Raw genomic sequence first — 23223 nt, forward strand, 5'->3', positions numbered from 1 at the left:
ACCAGGGCTCGAACCCGTATCCCCTTCATTGGCAGGCGGATTCTTAACCACTGCGCCACCAGGGAAGCCCCCCCCTCCCCAGTTTGTTTTGACATTGTCCTATCTTATAATCGTCGTGGACAAAAAGGCCTTATGAAATATAAGAAAGAGTATTGGCTTAGCCCTGTTTTTTTCACTTAAGCAGTCCAGTGATCTTGGATGAGTCTCTTAACATCATCCAATTCAAAGATTTATTGTGAAACTTTCATCAAATAATGTATGAAAGATGTTTTGTAAAATAAAAAGTGCTGGATGAATGTAAAAAAAAAAGAAAAGAGAAATATGGGCCTGAAAGTGTTTGGGAATATAGATTTGGGAGTCTCCAGCATGATGAGAGAACAGATGAGCTCTCTGAGGGAAAGGCTACAAAGAGAAAAGAATCCAAGACTTCAGGTAATCCAGCACCCACTCAAATGTACACATTTTGTCCTGATTTCTTGCTCAATATTTAACCATACTTACCAACACATAATTGCATTGTTCTGTTCACCATTTTAAATTCCCAATGTCTAAAACACTGCCTTGCATATGGCATGTGCTCAGTGAATAATTGTTGAGGAGTAAACTCACCTTCTGGTAGGAAAGGAAATGACTAAATATGGACATCAGTAGTGGGGGTGGGGAGGGCGGAGTGATAGAGAAGGGGCACATTAATCTCTAAACCTAATATAATTCCACTGTTGTACAGGTGATTAGAGTAACCGCTAAAATACTCACTAATGGGGAAGAAATTCAGTGTGGAAAAATAGGAAAATGATGGAGATTTTTTTCCTGTCTATATTTTTCCTATAAACTGCTAAAAAGAAAAATTGACAGCTACAATTTTCTTATTGATAGATTTTCTGTTATAAGGCTAGATAATGATTCTTTGAAGAAAGGTTAAAAAAAAGTAGAATTGTTTTGGCAAGAATGGAGAAAAGGAGTATAAATTAAAATGATCAAATAAAGGTGCAGCTGACAGGTTCTCCTGTATTTTCAAAAACTGAAACGAGCTTGAATTGAAACAGGGAGAGGAAGATTAGCTTCAAGGACAAAAGTCCTGGTAGTAGGGCCAAGTAGTGCTCATTGTAGGTTTTTCTTACACTAAAACCCACCTGTCACCAATGGTTCCGAGCCATGGAATCACCTGCAGCCTTGCTTCTCAGAGTGTGGTCTGTGGAGCTGCAGTGGCAAGAACCTCAGCTGGGAGCTTGTTGGAAATGCAGACTCTCAGGTCCCTCCCCAGACCTACTGAATCATTTATTTTCAAATAAAAGTATGCCTCATTTTAATGCAGCAATTGTGATTCTTAGAAGTTATACATGAAAGGAAATGAAGGAAAATTAAATCATTTAAAATACACAAGGGATGCTTGTTATTAAAGGAATTCTGCACAGCATCCTTTTGGAAAATGAATAACTCCATGAATCATCTGTTCCTTCTCCCCATCTCCTTTCCCTGTTGTGTGAGTTTAAGTATTTCCATATAATGGGGTTTCTTCTAAAGAAGGCACAAATGAAGAGAAGCCTTTCTCTGCCCAACCCCTTGGGGGTGGGACACAGGAGTGGTAATAATTGAAGCTGCAGTCCTGAAGCAAGCAGAGATAAGAAATGATAATTATTACCATATTTAATTAAAGTAACAAGACAATCTAGGCAGATGAAATGTAATTAACCACTTTGGAATGTGTCCAAGTGATGATGGCTTTTCCCCCCTGTTCTTTGACCTTAAATTAAATCTTGTTGGGGTTCCTCCCTGGACAATACTTAATAGTTTAAAATCACTGTGATGATATGTTTTCAGTGTGTTTGAGAAGATTAAACAAACAAGCAGGAGATAAAGGGTTTTGCATCTTGATGCTGAAAATAGTGTAGAATTGGGACCAGATTCCTTTTATACCACAGTTTGCCACTCACTGTCTGCTTTAGAAGCTTTCAATATTCTACAACATCTGAGAGGGGACAGAGGTACAGGATGCTGTCTGGGGGTTTTGGTGTTGGTACCGGCTCTAGACTGACCACTAGCACTGGGAGCTCGGTGTGGCTTATTTGTGATGAAAATGAGATTGGACTAGACAATCGAGAAGGTTGCTTCCCATTCTGTGACTTTAAGAGCAGCTGCAGATGAACAGGGAGGTGTGGACTATCAAGAGGTAGTAATTAAGTTCAAACAGCAGCACTGAGGACCAGAGGAAGTCATCCAGTTCTCAGAGACATTTCCCTTCATGATGCGGGCACACAGCTTCCAGAAAGTGGCCCCTTGAAAAGTGACAACAAGGTAATTGTCTAATGATAGGTGGGTATTGAGCAAATTAGGTGTAGTTGTGAGTATTTGGTAGTCATAATTTGAAGACTATTTACTAACATGGAGAAATGCTTATGATAGTCTTAAATTTAAAAGGTAGGTTTAAAATTATGTGTATAGCATGAGTATGAAAATATAAAAACAAAAAGACAAAACTATAAGTAAAAACTAAAAACCCTAGGGATGGTAAAAGAAGTACAGCAAAATGTTATGTGTGGTTAGGTGAGAGTTATATAGTTCTCTCCCTCTCTTCTTAAAGATTTGTTTTCCAGATTTTCTAGTGTGATTGTAATATCATTAAAAATGAAAAGTTGGGGCTTCCCTGGTGGCGCAGTGGTTGAGAGTCCGCCTGCCAATTCAGGGTTCGTGCCCCGGTCCCGGAAGATCCCACATGCCGCGGAGCGGCTGGGCCCGTGAGCCATGACCGCTGAGCCTGCGCGTCCGGAGCCTGTGCTCCGCAACAGGAGAGGCCACAACAGTGAGAGGCCCCGCGTACGGCAAAAAAAAAAAAAAAAAATTTAAAAAAAAAAGAAAAGTAAAAAAGAGATTGTTTAGAAAAGAAAAAGAATGTATGCAAAAGAACAGAAAAGAAATTTGGGTTGAAAAGGCTTAGAGCCCTTCTCCCGTAAACTTAAGTGGAAGCCTCAGTAGCTGATCAATGTGAAAAGTAATTTATATTCGGTCTGTTCCTCATTGAGTTTGAGACTGAATAATTCTAATTAGAAGTGTCAAGACTGAAGAGAAATGCTCAACCGTAATGAATTTTACACTTCGATTTCCCCCAAACTCTCTATATTTCTCTATTAAAGTAAGAGCAGGTTATTTTTAGCATTTACGTGCTGGCCTCTTGAGAGCCCTTTGAGGGCAGGAATTGAATAGAATTTATTCAATAAACATTTGTTGAATTGGAATCCTTAATGGTTTGATTATCCTTTTATAGAGAAGAGCTTTTTATATCCTAAAAGCAGAGAAGCATCCTGCAAATTAAGCTATTGGTGAGCAGCAAATGTCCAGAAGAGGAAGCTCATGTACTTTAACATTTTCTCTTATTGAAGAAACCTTCCAGGCTGCTAGAAATTAGTGAAAACACTTTTCACGTTTGCTTGTGGAGTCAGCTCCCCCATCACATCCAATGGCGTGTGTTTGGCCAGGGTCCCTTAGTTGATTATCACTTTTGCTCTCCAAGGCATTCAGATCTTAACACTTAACATGGCCTGTGAAATTTTGTGGGAATACTGCATCAGGCCTAGTTCTAACAAACCAATTTAGTTCAGCTAAATTAGTACTATGGAGCCTGGTAGATTACATTTTTTTCACCCAAGCAGCATTAATTTAGGGTGGTTTCTTCTTCATTCCCATAGCACATGTGGAAAGTTGTTCTGTTTTGCTCATGGGAATGTAGGACTGCCTAGATGGCAGTTCCACACACACAGGACATTCATTCACTTTGCTCTCCACTAGAAATGGAATGGAGAAATAATGCTGCAGGCCTTTACAAGCTGCTGGATAGGGAGGGAAAAGAATTGGCGAGGAAGTCTTAGAAACTGCAACAACCTGAACTTCAGGACACGGCTAGGGGTCTGAAGAAAATCTGAATAGCTTCACGTGATATTTCATTCCAAGAACGTTTATATTTTAACGCAGGCCTCTCGCTTTACCCCAAAGGAGTTATATCAGAGATGTAGGCAATGGCATACTCGACGCTCGTCTGAACCTGTTCCTGCAGGTGTTGTCTGCTGGAATAGAAGGAAGTAGTCATCTGAAATGTATGTTAGAAATGCAGAATGCCAAGAAGGGATCTCCAAGAACATCTCTGAACCCCTGGTTTTATGATGTGATTGTCAAAACCCCGGGAAGTGAGGTTACCTGCTGAAGGTCAGCCGCGTGCTCAGTGTCAGATCAGGATGATAACCCTGCCTTATTCTAATCCAGTGATTTTTTTCACTGGGGCTTATTGCATCTGCCTCAGGCTTGTGGAGGATCCCTAAATTTACCTAGAAATCAAGTTGCAATGTCCCAAAGAATCAAGTACAAACAGTATGAATTGTATGATTAATTCATGGATGTCTCATAATGGCTGAGGGAGACCACTTGGAGAAAGAAATTGCTCTGTTTGTGAGGCCAATACTGCTTAGCTTTTCAAATTAGAAGTTTCTGCTCTCTATCTAACCTGAACTCTTCAGGCTGAAATTTTAACCTCATTCCTTCCGTACCTTCTGTAGTTGATAGTTCCTATTAATGAACTTGGGCTATTGATCTACACCAAGTGAGGCCATGATTGAGGCCCATTTTGTTGTTGTCATTGTTGTTAGCATGAATTAAAGATTTTAGTGGAAATCTTTAAGAGACTGTTAAAGAAAATAGAATAAATTGTTTTGAAAAGAAGATTCTCCAGATTTTCCTGTAGGCAAGAAATCTGAGCTCTTGAGCATGTAATAGACTGCTTTGAAATGAAGAAATATAGGATTGAACATTGAATATTCTTTATATTTCATGGGTGCTTTTCAGCCACATTCTTAGGCCCTTAGGAGTGCATGCTTTTACTCTAACAAGAAGCTGTTAGTGAAAATATGTTGGAAAACAGACTGTTTAAGTAGCAACAGGTTGTTCATATGATTATTTCAGGCTAACTGTCTCAGCCATATGTTTAGAATTGGGTTTAAAGACTTCTTTGTAGCTTCTATGTAGAGGTTGTATATATTCTTCCATTGCCTAAGAAGTAGGGCAGGCACAAGAAAGAAAATTATTACAAGTTCCAACCAGAGAAATATAGTCTTTCTGATTTTCCAAAATCAGTAGCAAAATGTACTTGGATTGTCTTTTTGCTGATTACCCTTATTATTTGCATGAGGCCTAGATTGAAAACAATTTGTGAAAGGTCTTGATATCCCTGGACCCCGGGGGAGGGGATGGAATTAAATACAGAAAAATATGTGGTGATACGTTTTTAAATTTAGGAATATCAGAGTTTTGGGTGAATAGTAAATGAGATTTTTTTGAACTGTATAGGATGAACCCTTGTCTTTAAAATATATTATTAATATTGGATCTTTTAGGGTTCTAGTACAAATAGAAACCTGAAAAAACCTGAAGATTCTCTGTTAAAGGTCAGTGTGCAGTTGCAAGTGGAGATAATTTAGCCAATCACTGTTTTTTTGGTACACAACCTATCAGTAATGTAAGAAAGAGAAATACTGATTCCTTCTCTTTCCTCTTCTTTTCAGCTACTCCGTGACTGTGCAAGAGTCATACCCACATCCCTTTGATCAAATTTACTACACTAGCTGCACTGACATTCTGAACTGGTTTAAATGCACGCGACACAGGTAATGGAAGCTCAGATGTATTTCTGTGTTTGGCAAGCTGGGAAGGAGTCTGATATGAGATATCTCGAGATAAGTGAAGTAGGGAAGTCGTGAAACTTGATTCCTTGAAATAAAGTGTAGGTTGGCTTAAATGGACAATCCGTATATTCTTAGCAAATTAGTGAGTTAGCATAATATTGGTCAAAACATATATCCCATGTTTCTTCTTAATTATTTTGGAGTACTTTGCTTTTTATACCTTTATTATATTTAATAGCTTTTTGTATTAAAATATAAAGTCTTGATTTCTAATCAAATTACAGGTCCAATAAAGTAACAATGTGATTTTTCCCCTTTCTATAGAATCAGTTATCGAACAGCCTATCGACATGGAGAAAAAACTATGTATAGGCGCAAATCCCAGTGTTGTCCTGGATTTTATGAGAGCAGGGAAATGTGTGTCCGTAAGTAAGACTTGCATCCCTTGGAGGTTCATTTATTTTTTGCAGTGTTGGTTTGCATTTAGGGGAGGCTGGAACAGAGGCCTGGGGAGATGGGTCATCTTGGATCATTCCCTTTCATTCACTGCTGCTTTCTTGGCCTGTGTAAGGAGGGAAGCATTAACTGTGTCCCTCTGTCCTATGAAAAATCTCCAAATGAATGTCACTTGAGGAGAAAGCAGATGTTGTAGAAAGATGATTCAAGGCTGGATGCTGCGATGTTCATTACAGTCCTTCAATAAATGTCTGTTTGGAAATTGGTCAGGGAGTCATTGAACTTAGGTTACAGAAGAGAACAGAGATATAACCTTCCTGCAGCAGCTCAACAGAGTCCCGAGTCAACTTCTGAGAGGCCAGCATGTTCTTTTCTGATACATAGAATGATACGCTTATTAAAAGTAGAGGAGCTTTCGCAATAGGAAATGACTGTAAGTCTGGGTTACAAAGTAGACCTTTTTTCATTGTCATTTCTCTCCTCCCTCCCCTCCCCATCTCACCAATTCATTTTGCGATGTTTTGTTTTGTTTTTTAACATCTTTATTGGAGTATAATTGCCTTACAGTGTTGTGTTAGTTTCTGCCGTATAACAAAGTGACTCAGCTATACATATACATATATCCCCATATCCCTTCCCTCTTGCGCCTCCCTCCCACCCTCCCTATCCCACCCCTCTAGGTGGTCACAAAGCACCGAGCTGATCTCCCTGTGCTATGCGGCTGCTTCCCATTAGCTAGCTATTTTACATTTGGTAGTGTATATATGTCCATGCCACTCTCTCACTTTGTCCCAGCTTACCCTTCCCCCTCCCTCTGTCTTCAAGTCCATTCTCTACATCTTTGAGATGACTTAAGAGAAGTTTGATGTTTTATGATGCACTTTAGGAAATCCTAGAATATCATGTGACATGCAGTTTGCAATTGGGGTTTCTTACCATTGTGTGTAGGACACGTAGAAGAGAGCAACAAATATAATTTTATTCAAATATTTTGGCTCAACACAAAGTTAGAGGGACACCTTTGCTTTCTGAGCTGAGATGCTGCTGTTGAGTAGTATAGAGAGAGACAAAGTTCTGCTCTAATTTGGAGGTACTAGGAGTGGTTGGACACATCACTGGGCTTAAAACTCTGCAGAGCTGAGTGATAGCACTGGCTTGGCCATCAATCATCTGGGTGGCCCTGGATAAACCATTTATAACTCTTTGAGGCTAATTTGCTCTCAAGCAGCAAGGGGGCTTGGACCAGTGTATGTGTCATCTTCCTTCCGATCCCTGGAGTCTATTCTTTATTTATATAGACAGGGCTGATTTCTCAAATTTTTATTCAAAACCAAGGCTATACATAATAAATGTTCATTGAAGAGAAATTATAAAATGTAACTAAGTGAAAAGAAGAAAATACAAATATGTTGTGAATGTCTTTCCTGGTCAGTAAATAAACTTCTATAACATTTAACAAAAGTCAGTATGTTATTGCATTATAGATGTTTATTTGACTGATCTCAACTCTTGAATATTTACATGATTTCCAAGTTTTAACTATTATGGACTGCTTTAGAAGACATCATTGTGGTTAAATCTTTGTTCATATCCATAATTAATAGGTAAGGATAACTTCCTAATAGTAGAATTGCTGGGTCAGAGGCATACACATATTTCTAAGATGTTTAGTGTTTTTCCAATATATACCACCACCAGCAGTATAGAATGTCTTTTTGCTTATACCCTGTGGCAATTTTCCCTTTGCTATTTTTTTCTTTATTTGCATGTGTTTGATTAATAATGATGCTGAATAAGAAAACTTACATGTTTATAATCAAACATCTTAGAGAATAATCATGAAGTGATCTCTGTGGCCCAGGCTGATGGGAAATTTTCAAAGGAAAGCCCTGAATACACACCGAGTGAAGAGTGGGGAGGCTTTGCTGGTTGGGCTTGCCACTTTACAGAAGCTTCGGGATGATATTATCTTGGTGCACTTAACCAGGGTTCAAACTTACAAATACAATTGTCAGCACACTGAGAAAATAGTTCTGTCTCCCAGGATTCTCTTCTCTTAACCCAGGTCATAGGAACCATCTATAAAGCTGGGATGCTAATTCATTGTTACACAGAACCTGGAGAGGTGCTTACAGTCTTCCAGTCATACCTTTTCTCCTTGAAGGTCTGGCATGTGAGAAACTAGATTTTATTGGCAGCTGATGTGGGGAGTGTGGATCCGAGCAAGGTCAGTTAGAGAGAAAATTTTTAGTGCTTCGTGGTTCCAGCCTCCCATAGCCCAACGCCGCCATCATTTTATTCAGTAGTGCAGCCTGCCTCAGAAAGCAAGGTGATCCCACAGCACCATCATACCTGGTAAAAATTATTGCCGTCATATGATGGTAAAGATAACTCTTCCTTGATCTCACACAAGACAGGTTGCAAGGTGTCCTCCTGACCGCTTGGATGGACATCTCTAGAATTTGCCTCTAAAATTCTCCTTTTCTAAGCCTTCTTGGATGACCAACTGTTCCTGGAGACTGAAATATTTTTTCTTCAGATATGTTAATATATTTAATCAGCTTACTGTCTAGTCTCAAAGGCCTAGAAGCTATTTGATCTCTTTAAGGGTATTTTGCATGTCTCCACTCGGATGTCTTGATTTCACAGCTTAACCCCAGAGGACAATCATGCTTCCCTGATTTCCTTGTTCTTGGGGATGCCACTGGTAAATCTTCTGTTCTCTCAACAGCTGACACTAGTGAGGCACCCTTGTGGATAGAGAAGGAAGAGAGAACACATGATTCTTTGTTCTGCTTTCATAATCTTTTTTTCAACTAGGTTTTGCTGCCAGGCACCTAGCACTGTCACCATTTTAACTGTTTCCAGCAAGTTAACAAAAGGAATTGAAACACAGGAATTGATAATAATTTTAGTTTAATTTTGGTAATCAGTTTACCTAGAAGGCAAAAAAAGGATGGTTTCACATAACCACCTGTGTTAGGAAAATAGTTTCTTTTAGGTGTCTGGGGTATCTCCCCTGGAGAGAAAGTTCCATCCTCCCATCCCTCTCCACCCCTGCTGCATCCTGCCCAAGATTATGCATCTCTGCTAAACTCTCAGGCTGTGCAGAAGCTGCTGGTCCACAGAGCACACTTTGGGTAACAAGGGTCTGTGTTCAGAAGACAGACATGTACCATCAGGCAGGAAGAGCCAAAATGGAGAGTTCAGGGAATAACGTGGTTAGAAGCCTTTCCTAAGAATCTGGTCGGAGAAAAAGAATGAATTGGAAAATCTTCCAAGGAGAAAATACTAGACATGAAGATGTCTATGATTCCTTCCTGAGGTTTTAACCTGTTCATAAAATTAATTAAGCTTGTAAGTGTATTCATTTTTCAGAGTTACTATTATTGCCTAATTGTGTGTTTCATTGCTTTTTTAAAAACTGGAATATCATTTATTTACTTTCTTGACTTTTTAAAATATTTGAAATAATAGAGTTGTCATACACTATCATGTTAGTTTCAGGTTACTACATAGTGATTTGACATTTCTATATATGAAGAAATGATCTCCAGGATAAGCCTAGTAACTATGTGTCCCCATACAAAGTTATTACAACATCATTGACCATATTCCTTATGCTGTATATTACTTACATACCTGTGGTTTATTTATTTTATAACTGGAGAGTTTTACTTCTTAATCGCCTTCACCTATTTCACCCCCACCCCCTCCTCCCAGAAACCACTCATTTGTTCTTTGTATCTATGATTCTGTTTTCATTTTATTTTGTTTTTAGATTCCACATATAATTGACATTATACAGTATTTGTCTTTTCTGTCTGACTTATTTTACTTAGTATAACACCCTCTATTCATTTTGTTGCAAATGGCAAGATTTCATTCTCTTTTATCTGAATAGTATTCCACTATATATGTATATCACATCTTCTTTATCCATTTATCCATTGATGGACACTAGGTTGTTTCCACATGTTGGCCTTTGTAAATAATGCTGCAGTGAGCATGGGGCGGCAGATATCTTTTTGTGTTAATGTTTTGTTTCCTTCAGATAAATATGCAGAAGTGGAATTGCTAGACCACATTGTAGTTCTATTTTGAATTTTCTGAGGAACTTCCATATTTCCATAGTGGCTGTACTAATTTATGTTCCCACCAGCATTGCTTTTCTCCACATCCTTGCCAACACTTGTTATATCTTGTTTTTTTGATGATAGCTATTCTAACAGATGTGAGGTGATGTCTAATTGTGGTTTTGATATGCATTTCCCTGATGATTAGTGATGATGAGCACCTTTTCACATACCTGTTGGCCATCTGTATATCTTCTTTAGAAAAATATATATTCAAATCCTCTGCCCATTTTTTAATCAGATTTTTTGGTTTATTTTTGCTTGTTGATGGTTTTGTTTGTATTTGCTTTGCAATGGCTTTTTAGTTTGGTGGAGTCTCAGTTGTTCATTTTTGCTTTTGTTATCTTTGCTTTTGGTGCCAAATCCAAAAAATCATCACCACAACCCCATGTCAAGGAGCTTACCACCTATGTTTTCTTCTAAGAGTTTTATCATTTCAGGTCTTGCGCTCAAGTCTTTAATCCATTTTGAGTTGATTTTTGTGTATGGTGTAAGATATGGTCCAGTTTCATTTTTTGCATGGGGCTGTCCAGTTTTTCCAACATCATTTATTGAAGAGACTGTTCTTTCCCTCTTGTATGTTCTTGGCTCTTTTGTTGTAAATTAATTGACCACACATATATGCATGGGTTTGTTTCTGGACTCTCTATCTGTTCCATTGATCTATGTGCCTGTTTTTATGCCAGTACCATGCTGTCTTGATTACTATAGCTTTGTAATAAAGTTTGAAATCACAGCGTGTGATACCTCTAGCTTTGTTCTTTTTTCTCAAGGTTGCTTTAGCTCTTTGGGGTCTTTTGTGGTTCCACACAAATTTTAGGATTGATTTTTCTATTTTGGTGAAAAATGCCATTGGAATTTTGATAGGGATTGAATTGAATCTGTAGATGGCTTTGAGTAGTATGGACATTTTAACAATATTAATTCTTCCAAACATGAGCATGGAATGTATCAAATATATTTGAGTCAGGTTTTATGTATTTGTGTCTTCTTCAGTTTCTTTCATCAATGTCTTATAGTTTTTAGTGTGCAGGTCTTTCACCTCTTTGGTTAAATTGTTTCTAGATTTTTTTATTCTTTTTGATGACATTATAAATGGGATTTTTTTCTTAATTTCTTTTAAAGTTAGTGTTAATAATTAATTTTGATTTACTAAAGTTATAAATCTAAAACCTAGTTGTTTCTTGACATAGAAACCAAACTTACGGTTCCCAAAGGGGAAACGGAGGGTGGGAGGATAAATTAGGAGTTTGGGATTAACAGTTACAAACTACTATACATAAAATAGATAAGCAACAAAGATTTACTGTATAACACAGGGAACTATATTCAGTATCTTATAACAACCTATAATGGAAGATAATCTGAAAAAATATATATATGTAGCTGAATCACTTTGCTGTACACCTGAAACTAACACAATATTGTAAATCAACTATAGGTCAATAAAAAAAAAATAAACAACAGCAACAACAACAAAACCTAGTTGTTTCTTAAGCTAAAATCACCTTACAGGTGTTTCATTCATCAGCCTAACAAAATTTAACAAACACATAAACATAAAAGGGCCTTTGACTAATGTTTTACATATTTAAACACCATCAAGTTTTTAAAATGGAATTTGTATATTTAATAAATTTGAATCCTATTTTAAATAATCCGGCTTTTAGGGTGACAAACGATCCCATGTGCTTAAATAATTTTTGTAAATCTAATAAGTTCAACTTATTAATAAGGTGGAATCTTAAATTCTCTTAAATGTTCTAATATTGTATTTGTAAAATTTCAACTTTAACATTTCTAATCAGTTATTTCACTACACTTTTAAAAAATGAAATTAGAAGACCAGCCCCTTGTTGCAATAGACCACATTCTTTTATGTATTATAATTATCTTCTCAAAACAAAAGTTATAAACACTATAGATTTTGATTCTCACACACGTTTCTATATTAAATTCAAAATATTCACACAGCTGACGGATACCCCCTAAGCAAATAATTATATCATCTCATTTTTTTTGGGGGGGGGTTATTTTAAAATAGTATTCTGGTGGTCTCTTTTCAGTTTGCTAATATTATTTAGTTAGTTAGCTAATTGTAGTAAAAACTACATAACATTAAATTTGCCGTCTTAATCATTTTTAAGTGTACAGTTCAGTGGTGTTAAGTGTATTCACATTGTTTTACAACAGACCTCTAGAACTTTTTCATTTTTCAAAACTGAAACTCTATACCCATTAAAACCTAATTTCCCCTCTCCCCTACCTTCAGCTCTTAGAGACCACATTTTTACTTCTACTTTATATTTCTAGGATTTTGACTACTTTAGATACTTTATATGAGTGGAATCATGGATTTATTTCACTTAGTGTAATGTCCTCAAGATTTTTCCATGTTGTAGCCTGTGATAGGATTTCCTTTTTGTTTTAAGGCTACATAATATTCTTTTGTATTGTTTTCTGAAGTTTCTTAAATACCAGAGAACATGTTCTTTGATTAACTGCCTTGACCAAACATACTGAGCCCTTTATCTACTCTAGATGTTGTATCCTGTATTCCTTAGATTTAAGACATATGATTTAATAGTCCTAGTTTTCAAGTTAGATTACAACCCTCTACCCAGTTGGCTATACCAATTGATTGAATTTTGTGTATCTTTAGTCATTAAGATATATAAATGTATTTTTTGGCCTAACTTTAACTACCATGATAATTGCTACAATTATCTTTTCTTTTCATATAATTCTTATCTTTTATGACCACACATCTCTTGTAAATATTGGTATCTGGTTACATTTTGCAAATCTCATAGCTGTGTTTGAATGTGAAATCGCAACCTCTAAAGTCATCGTGTTCATCCTCTTCCACCTTGCCTTGGTGCTGATCCCATGTATTGTCTGAAGTCACAAGGGTGTCAGTTGTCTGGCTTTTCCTCCAGAGTATTAATTTCCTCCACAAGATCACCAATCTCCAGACACTTCTCGTCTTCCATCTTCTCAGCCCCCATACCCCAAGATTTCATATAGTTCTCTAATTTAGAATTTTGACCTTGTTCCCAAAATGAAAAGATGCATAACACAAATTGGCTTAAACATAGTGCTTTCCAGGATTATCTGTTAACATCTATTTCCTCCTCACTGTTTTGCCTGCCTCACTTATGTTTTCTTCCTTTCTTCTTTCTTTCCTTTCTGCATTCCCTCCTACCTACCTGCTTATTCTAATGTTCGACACTTAAAGATGCTCACTGCAGCCACTAAACTATCTTGTATCTCTTTGCACATGCAAAAGATTAATAAGACAAATTTAGTGGGGTTTCTGGGACAAAGAGTATGCATGTTGTAACAGTAAGATTAGGTTTGGCTATGAGTAAAACTTTGTTTCTTTCTCACATGAGTCCAGAGGTTGGTAAACCAATAAGGAACCCAGGCAATTTCCACCTTTCTGCTCCACCACGTCTAGGGTGGAGCCTTCATCTTCATGTGCCATTATTGATCACCCCACATCAATCTAGGTCCCAAGCAATGGATGGAAGAGGCAGGAGAAAGAGGCAAATGACAATGCCAGCTGTTTCCTAAGGAGAGTTTCTAGAAGTGATCACATTCCATTTCTGCTTTGACTAGACCTTAGTCATATGACCTCACCAAGCTATAAGGGCATCTTTATTCTGGGTGGTCAGGGGCCCAGTAAAAATATATTTCTGTAGGAAGGGAATAATGGATATTGGGAGAAAGGAGAAATCTGAGTCACATTTTAAGACTTTTTGATACAAACTTCCAAATTGCTGTCTAGACAGGTTCTAATAACTTGCATGCCCACAAGGAGTATATGAGGGTGCCCACTTCCCCATATCCTCACCAACATTAGGCATTATTATTTCTTTCAACCTGTTGGGTGACAAAAATGGTACCTTGCTTTACTTTGCATTTCCTTAATTATTATGCTGTTCTCTTAAGAAATATATGTTTGTTAGTCACTTGTATTTTGGCTTCAAGGGGGATAAAGAGAGAGTGCTTTGTGTCTCAAGAGCCATAGAAATGCTGGGTAGAAACAACAGGTGTCAGTGGAGAGAGAAATGTGCTGATTTCCAGGCTGGTAAAAGAGATAGTTTGAGACTGAGACTTGAATAACAAATGCCACGGGCCAAGCCAGCAAAAGACCCAGGCCCTTCAGGGCCCCTTACCCTTACCACCATCTCTGGGATCCATTCTCTCCTAACCCCAAAGTCCACAGGTACCCCTCTCTCCCAAGGCCTCAACTGTTTGTAGCTCTGGGAATGGCTTGGAGCCAGGGCAGCCCCTTGTCTTCTCCCACAGCCCCCACCATGAGCCCTGAGGAGAGAAGCATGATCCCTGCTACCATGGCAGCGAGGGGAGCTCTAGGGAGCCCTAGACAGTGATATGCAAACTCCCAGGTCTGCGGAAAGGAGCTGAGACCCAGACTCGTGATCTCCACAGTCCTGTACTTGAGGAGTATATAAGGATTTGAGGCTGCCCTAGGCATCCAAACCATTATTTACAACACTAGAACTTTAGGAAGATGTGTTTGGCCATACACACAACTGATTTCCAAACACATCTTTGGAAGCTGACCTCTTAGCAAGTGGGAGTTGCCTGTAAATTTGGTTTCATGGGACTAGGAAAAGCTCACAGGACAACAGCAGAGTGGGAAGTTGGCAGCTATCCCTCTGTGGGAAGGATTGGCTAATCCTGAGATGAGGCTAGCAATACATTTTCCCTCCCATTTCCTTTACTGATGGCAGAGAAAGCAGATCACTGGAAGCAAGGCTGCTTGCCGCAGAATCGTGAATGGACAAAGGGCATGGCCTGGGGTCCCTTCTCTGGTGCAGCTCCCATCCTTTTGCCCAGATGCCCAGTCTTCTGCTGCTGGAGGCTGCTGCAGAGGAAAGGACTGTTGTGATGAATGTTTCCTTTGTGGTGGACTTGACTCTGTTACCCTGTTTTTGTTAGATTGTGGAGGTCAAATGCTAACTTCAAATTAAAGCTATAATGGGGGCATCCTGGGCAGTGTGGCTTACAGGGAAGACGCAGGAAGAGGTTTGGGGCCTGGGTCGCCACCCTGTTGCCTTGTAGGCCAGCCCTGATGGTAGAGGATCAGTTCCCATGGATGTGCCCTGGCTGTCTTTGGCAATCATTAAGAGAACTTTGGAACTGTAAATAAGAAGGCTTCACTCCCGCACACTGAACTGTATATGATTTCCTGTGTTTAGTAGAGAGGAGTGTGACAATTGATTACCATAGCACTGAATGAATATTCACAGCTGATTTTTAACTTGGCCACTTTTGTGAAAAAACTGAACTGGCTAGAACTCTGGTCAGTGTTTATATAAAAAATATTTCCTGCTGATGAACTTTACTCTTGTTTGAATGCCATGTTTCAATAAGCAATGGGTTTTAAACCCAAGTTTTGGGTTAAGGGCTTAAAGACATCTGCAGCTCACTTGCCCAGGACTATTTTCCTTCCAGAAGACTGAAATGCCACACAGGGGGCACGTTAGGGACGCAGTTAGGCTATTTGCCACATAACTCATACGTTTCCACCTATTTCTTCCTTTTATATTGGAATATTATGTTGTATTAGACTGGAATTAACAAAGAGCTTCCCTTTTGGGAGAGAGGGTAACATTTCTTAGAAGCGGCTACCTCGAACATTGTGTTTGGAAGGATTTTGAGGCCATGTCTATGCTAAGAGAGAAAACAGAGTGACTCATTAATGATTTCTGTCATGGTCATTGGGTGGCCTGAGTGCCCCACATTTGCAATCCCTGTATTAGACTCTGTCTGGCATCCTGTGACATTTTGGACCTCTTGAGTCATGGAGATATCAATTGAGATTCCTGAATCATGCACCTGGTCATAGGCTCCTGTTATACCTAACTTCTCCATTTAACTGGGAAGTTATATGTACTATTCCTGTTCTTGTCTCCAGGCAGAATGCATTTCCTCTTTGTGAGCTGGAATATTTAGCAAGTTAACTCAGGATAATATTGTAGGCAATTTTATTTAGGGAGTGGAAAAAGATTTTCAATGGCCACATTTTGCCTCAGTGTCAGCCATCGGAGGATCCGATGGAGGGGGGAATCGCAGGCTTGAGGAACTGGCCAAATGGTCAAGGCTTTTGGGAAGAGCTGCCCTGCAGGTACTTGTTTCCCCCACCTGGAGAGGATGGAGGGACACCTTTAATTCTTTATCCAGGCTTCATGTTATTTTGGTCTTTTGCTGCTGAAAAGTCTTGGGCTCAGATTTTTCAGGATGAGAAGAGCTAGAGTGCAGCCTTGTTTTTGGGGGCTGTGAAGATTCAGTCTTTGGTAGAGGGCTGTTTTGGGGTGAGCTGGACTTCTCTGGGGGATTCCTGGGAGCATGGTGAGAATTTAGGGGAGGAGGGGCAATCAGAGCCTTCTGCTCTGGATTTGTTTGAGTCTCACACTCACAAGTTTGTTTAGTAATAAAGTTGTGATCTTGTCAAATATTTCCAAACAACCTTAGTGTGTAGATTATTTTAAGCAGACCCTTTTGAGTATAGATAAAAGTGAGACAATCCTGTTAAGCTATCCAGAGAAACCATGAACTGACAGCAAAATCAGATGGTATTCCTAAGTACACCTACCCATGATGCCCTTTCTGCCACTGGCAGTGGATTTTTTCATGTTTCCATAGGGACCCTGTATTCTGTTGCCATGGACCCCGACTTGGTTCAGAGGAATGTACCAGTAAATACTGGGAAAGATTCTTTGTCAACATACTGCACCAGCAGAAATTCCAATTTTCCCACACATCTATTGGAATCTAATGTTTTCTGGTTTTGGTCATTGGTGTCTGCTAGTAGTGAAGACTGGATATCTGATAATCAATGCAGGGAACCTTTTTTGCTTTATTGATGATAAATGCTTGCTCACTACTTAGGGTTTTATAGATAGAAATCATGAATTTAATAATGATAATGAAAACCACTATGAATTCAAGATAGCCTCCATCTAAACAGATGGAAATCTTGTCTGCTGCCTGCTTTTTCCTTAAGGAAGCCTGACTTTAGAGTCCCATGGAGACAGGGCCAAAGGGAAACAATGGAAAGCTTTACCTTATCTCTAGAAAATGAGTTTCTGCAATTTCAGTCTGTGTAGGACAGGTAGAATTTTTACAGTCCTAATAATGTATGCAGTCTCCTTACAGGGATAGATAATAGCTAATGTAGAAGCTCAGAACTGAGAAGCAATTGTTTATTGCACTGTGGTTCAAATATTGTTAGAGAAAACTAAAAGTAACTGAAAAATTACACTTTGATCTAAGTGACCAACCACAAAACATTAACAAGACCAGGTGATGACAGAACTTGCATCTTTTAGTCTGGGATAGCACTTTTACAGGTAATCCAGTGGTAAACCTAGTACATCCCTCCAACCACACACACAGATGCTAAGAGGAAAGGGAGACTGATGCACAGATATAGGCAATGCTCCATGGGCACTGTTCTTTTCTTAAGCTACAGTAATATCCCAAGTTCCAGATGTCGTTTTTTTCTTGATGAATAATTCTTAAAAAGATTTAAAGGAAATCATCTAGAGCTCCAAGAGAACTATCATATAGAAAAGCAGTCTTCTTAGCTAGGTCACAGAAGGCAGCATGATCTGAAGGTGGACCTCCCTGGCCAGCTGGGCTCACTGGAGGGGCAAAAGCTGTATGACAAGTCTAAAGATATGTCACCCAAACTGAGGTTTAAGCTTTAAAAACAACTGAGTTAATTTATTGAACTCAGCATGTAATTGAGGGACAGAAAAAGAAATGTGCTACCTCAAATGAAATCCATCTGTTGATCCAGGGAGGAGAATAGGTTTCCAGAAACTTGGACCCTGGGTATTATCTGTAGCTGCGTGCCCCAAGTGTGAACTACTGAGTACTCTTCTTGAAGAATTCACTGTTGCATTATCCAGTAAAATTGGGAAATGCCTTGTGCTGGATCCCCTTTATCAAAAATTCATATTTGACATGTAAATTTTTATTGAAGACTTTGGGAATAATTGGAGTAAATGCATGTCTCAAACTTATTTGGCCATAAAATTCCCTACCTCTCCACCCCTCTTTTCTATTTCTTCTAAGAACATGATGGAACAAATAGTCTCCAGAGTCTACTTATTTGGGAAACAATGCTGTAAGGCATTTGGTTTGCTTTTATATAACCTTAGGCTGATAATTATAAATATTTAACTTTATCAGAGACTCTTTGGATCTTTATTTTCTTGTTTCTTTTCCAGCTTTATGGAGATATTATTGACATATAACATTGCATAAGTTTAAGGTATACAATGTGATTATTTGATATACTTACATGTTGCAAAATGATTACCATGATAGGGTTAGTTAACACCTCCTCCATCTTACATAATTACCACTTCTTCTTCTGTGGTGAGAATATTTAAAATTTACTCTCTTAACAGCTTTCAAGTATTGATATATAATACAATATTGTTATCTGTAGTCACCCTGCTGTACATTAGATCCCAAGAACTTATTCATCGTACAACTGGAAGTTTGTGCCCTTGGATAAACATCTCCCCATTTCCCTCACCCCTGCCCCCTGACGCCCAGCCCTGGCAACCACTGGTCTACTCTCTGTTTCTATTAGTTCAGCTGTTCCAGATTCCACATATAAGTGATATCATACAGTATTTGTCTTTCTCTGTCTGACTTATTTCACTTAGAATAATGCCTTCACGGCCATCCATGTTGTCACAAGTGGCAGGATTTCCTTCTTTTTTACGGATGAATAATAGTTCATTGAATATGTGTGTGTGTGTGTGTATGTATGTGTGTGTGTGTGTATATATATATATATATATATATATATATATAATTGCACATTTTCTTTATCTACTCATCAGCCAAAGGACATCTGGATTATTTTCATATCTTGGCTATTATGAATGCTGCTGCAATAAACAGGGAAGTGCAGATATCCCTTTGAGACACTGATTTTATTTCCTTTGGATATGTACCCAGAAATAGGATTGTGGAATCATATGGTAGTTCAATTTTTGATCTTTTGAGTAGCCTCCATACTGTTTTCCATAGTGGCTATATCAATTTTCATTCCCACTAACAGTGCGCAAGGGTTCCCTTTTCTCTATATCCTCACCAACAATTGTTATCTCTTGTTTTTGATGATTGCCATTCTAACAGGTGTGAGTTGAGGTGATATCTCATTGTGGTTTTGATTTGCATTTTTCTGATGATTGATGATGACAAGCACCTTTTCATGTACCTGTTCGTGTGTGATCCTTTTATATATTGTTGAATTAAGTTTGCTAGTATTTTGTTGAGGATTTTTGTATCTCTATTCATCAGAGATATTGGCCTGTAATTTTTTTTTTTTTTGTAGTGTCTTTGTCTGGTTTTGGCATCAGGGTAATTATGGCCTCATAGAATGAGTTTGGGAGTTTTAGCATAGTTTGAGAAGGATGGGTATTAACTCTTCTTTATATTTTTGGTAATGTTTTCATGTGAAACTGTCCAGTCCTGGACTTTTGTTTGTTGGAAGTTTTTTGGTTACTGATTCAAATTCACTGCTACTAATTGGTCTGCTCAGATTATCTACTTCTTGATTCAGTCTTGGAAGACTGTATATTTCTAGGAATGTTTCCATTTCTTCTAGGTTGTCCAATTAGTTGACATATAACTGTTTGTAGTATTCTCTTATGATTGTTTGCATTTCTGCGGTATCAGTTGTAATTTCTCCTTTCTCATTTTTTATTTTATTTATTTGGGTCCTCTCTCTCTCTTTCTTTTAATGAGGCTGACTAAAGGCTTATCAAATTTTTTAATCTTTTCAAAAAACCAGTTCTTGGCTTCATTGACTTTTTTCTATTATTTTGGGGACTATTTTATTTATTTCTGCTCTGATCTTTATTATTTCCTTTCTTCTGCTAACTTTGGGCTTTGTTTATTCTTCTTTTTCTAATTTCTTAGTTAGGTTATTTATTGGAGATTGTTCTTATTTCTTGAGGTAGACCTGCATTGCTATAAACTTCCCTCTTAGAACTGCTGTTGCTGTGTCCCATAGATTTTGAAAAGTTGTGTTTTTATTTTCATTAGTCTTAAGGTATTTTCTGATTTCGTCTTTGATTTCTTCATTGATCCATTGGTTTTTTTTTAGTAGCGAGTTGTATGATGTCCATGTATTTGTGTTTTTTCCCATTTTTCTTCTTGTAATTGATTTCTAGTTTCATTTATGTTGTGGTTGGAAAAGGTGCTTGATATAATTTCTGTTCTAAATTTGTTGAGACTTCTTTTGTGACTTAGCATGTGATCTATCCTGGAGAATGTTCCATGTGCCCTTGAGAGAATGTGTATTCTGCTCTTTTTGGGTGGAATGTCCTGTAGCTATCTATTAAGTCCAACTAGCCTAGTATGTCATTAAGGCCACTATCTTCTTATTGATTTTCTGTCTGGATGTTCTTTCCATTGATGTGAGTGGGGTGTTAAAGTGCCCTAGTCCCCCCAAGTTGATTTGTACATATAAGTGATATTATATAATATTTGTCTCTGTCTGACTTACTTCACTTAGTATGATCATCTCTAGTTCCATCTATGTTGCCGCAAATGGCATTATTTTATTCTTTTTTATGGCTGAGTAATATTCTATTGTATATGTATTCCACATCTTCTTTATCCATTCATCTGTCAATGGACATTTAGGTTGCTTCCATGTCTTGGCTATTATAAATAGTGCTGCTGTGAACATTGGGTTGCATGTATCTTTTTGATTTAGAGTTTTCATCTTTTCTAGATATATGTCCAGGAGTGAGATTAGTAGATCATATGGTAACTCTATTTTTAGTTTTTTAAGGAACCTCCATACTGTTTTCCATAGTGGCTGCACTGTTTCCCACTAACAGTGTAGGAAGGTTCCCTTTTCTCCACACCCTCTCCAGCATTTATTATTTGTAGACTTTTTGATGATGGCAATTCTGACCAGTGTGAGATGATACCTCATTGTAGTTTTGGTTTGCATTTCTCTAATAATTTACATGTTGAGCATCTTTTCATTGCACACATCTTTTGTATCCATTCATCTATTGGTGGGCATTTGGCTTGTTTTCATATCTTAGCTAACGTGAATAATGCTGCAATAAACAAGGGAGTGTGTATATCTTGTTGACATTCTGTTCATATCAGAATATTCTAAATTTGACTATATACTTACCTTTACCAGCATGTTGGGTATTTTCATATTTTTATGTTAATTAGCATCCTTTTATTTCAGCTTGAAGAACTTCTTTTAGCATTTCTTAAAGGCAGTTATGGTGGTGATGAAGTCCCTCAGCTTTTGTTTGTCTGGAAGAGTTTTTATTTCTCCTGCATTTTGAAGGGCAACTTCACTGGATAGAGTGTTCTTGCTTGGCAGTTGCTGTCTTTTGAAACTTTAAATACATCATTCAATTATCTCCAGGCCTCTAAGGTTTCTGCTGAGAAATCTGCCCATAGTTTTATGAGGGCTCCCTTGTAAGTCACAAGCTTCTTTTCTCCTGCTGCTTTTAAGATTCTCTCTTTGTCTTCAATTTTTGACAACCTTATTATAGTGTGTCTTAGAGAAGATCTCATTAAGTTAAATTTGTTTGGTGACTTATGAGGGTCATGTACTTAAATATCCAAATCTCTCTCACATTTGGGAAGTTCTCAGCCATTATTTATTTAAATAAGCTTTCTGCCTCCTTTTCCCTCTCTTTTCTTTCACGACTTGCTGTTGACTTCCTTTATGGTACCCCATAGTTTATATATGCTTTCTTCACTCTTTTTTATTCTTTTTTTCTTTGTTCTCCTCTGACAGGATAATATTAAAATATCTGTCTTCCTCTTCACAGATTCTTTTTTCTGTTTGATAAATTCTTCTGTTGATGCTCTTTATTGCATTTTTCATTTCATTCATTATATTCGTCAGATCCAGAATTTGTTTGGTTCTTTTTTATGATTTCTATCTCTTTGTTAAAATTCTTTTATTGTCTGTGTATTATATTCCTGATCTTATTGAATTGTCCTTCTGCATTTTCTTGTAGCTTATTGAAATTCCTTTTAAAAAAAGCTATTTTGAATGCTTTATTGGGTAAATCGCAGATCTCCATGTCTTTGATGTTGGTTACTGGAGGATTATTGTGCTCCTTCGGTGGTGTCATGTTTCCTTGATATTTAATGTTCCTTGAATTCTTTCGTTTCTGTTTCCGCATTTTCAGTAGCAGTCACCTCCTCAGTCTTTACTGACTGACTTTGGCAGATAAACTATCTTCTGTCAGCTCTGCTAGGGATTCTGAGGCTTTTTCAGACCTTCTATTGATATGCCTGCTCCATGCTTCTTGCTCCCTCTCGTATGAGAATTCTCAAACTTGTATGCCTTCTCTACATCCTGCAGTGCACCAGGCCAGGTACTAACAGCTTGCCTTTTACCTTCCCAAGGGCAGAGCTAAAACTCAAGTTGGTGGTCTCTCCCTGGTCTGCAGATTGGGACCAGCTTTCTTCATGTGTTCAGTAGCAATTTGCCAAAGCTCATTCTCACCACTGTTGGGAGCATGCACAGAAAGCTGGACAAAAGGTAGGGGGTGGTGTTGAGTGAGGTACACTGAGCACTGGGGAATGCCCACGGCCAGTTGGGGGTATCCACAGGCTAGACATCCCCTCTGGCTCATGGGTGGGCTCATGGGTGTGACACAGGTAGTAGGATCCACATTCCTTTAATGCCCTCTGAGATTTCTATCTGTTTCTCTCCCAGACTCTTCCCTCCCCCCCAGTCATGCAGCTCATGACTCCATACTGTGCATGTGGAGAGGGAGAAACAGGCCTCTTTGGCAAAGTCCTACACAGCTGGGGAAGCTGTTCACTCACTCACATGCACTAGCTTTCCCCCATATGAGAAATCACAGGCCGAGAAGGACTCTCTCGGCACGAGCTATGCTGCCTTGGTA

The 23223-nt window shown here is 38.2% G+C and overlaps 1 protein-coding gene across 6 annotated transcripts in view; it reads left to right on the plus strand.

Moving 5' to 3' along the window:
- MEGF10 (multiple EGF like domains 10) overlaps positions 1-23223 on the plus strand; it is a gene marked incomplete at its 5' end in the record, with an annotated part of 363778 nt that overhangs the window by 242791 nt on the left and 97764 nt on the right. For all 6 annotated transcript variants that reach the window (XM_079916644.1, XM_079916645.1, XM_079916646.1 and 3 more), the window contains 2 exons: positions 5547-5648; positions 5991-6091. In XM_079916644.1, coding sequence (XP_079772770.1) covers positions 5547-5648; positions 5991-6091 — 203 coding nt within the window. The remainder of the gene's footprint in view (positions 1-5546; positions 5649-5990; positions 6092-23223) is intronic.

Source organism: Stenella coeruleoalba (assembly GCF_951394435.1).
Source record: "Stenella coeruleoalba genome assembly, chromosome: 3".
Taxonomy (NCBI): Eukaryota; Metazoa; Chordata; class Mammalia; order Artiodactyla; family Delphinidae; genus Stenella; species Stenella coeruleoalba.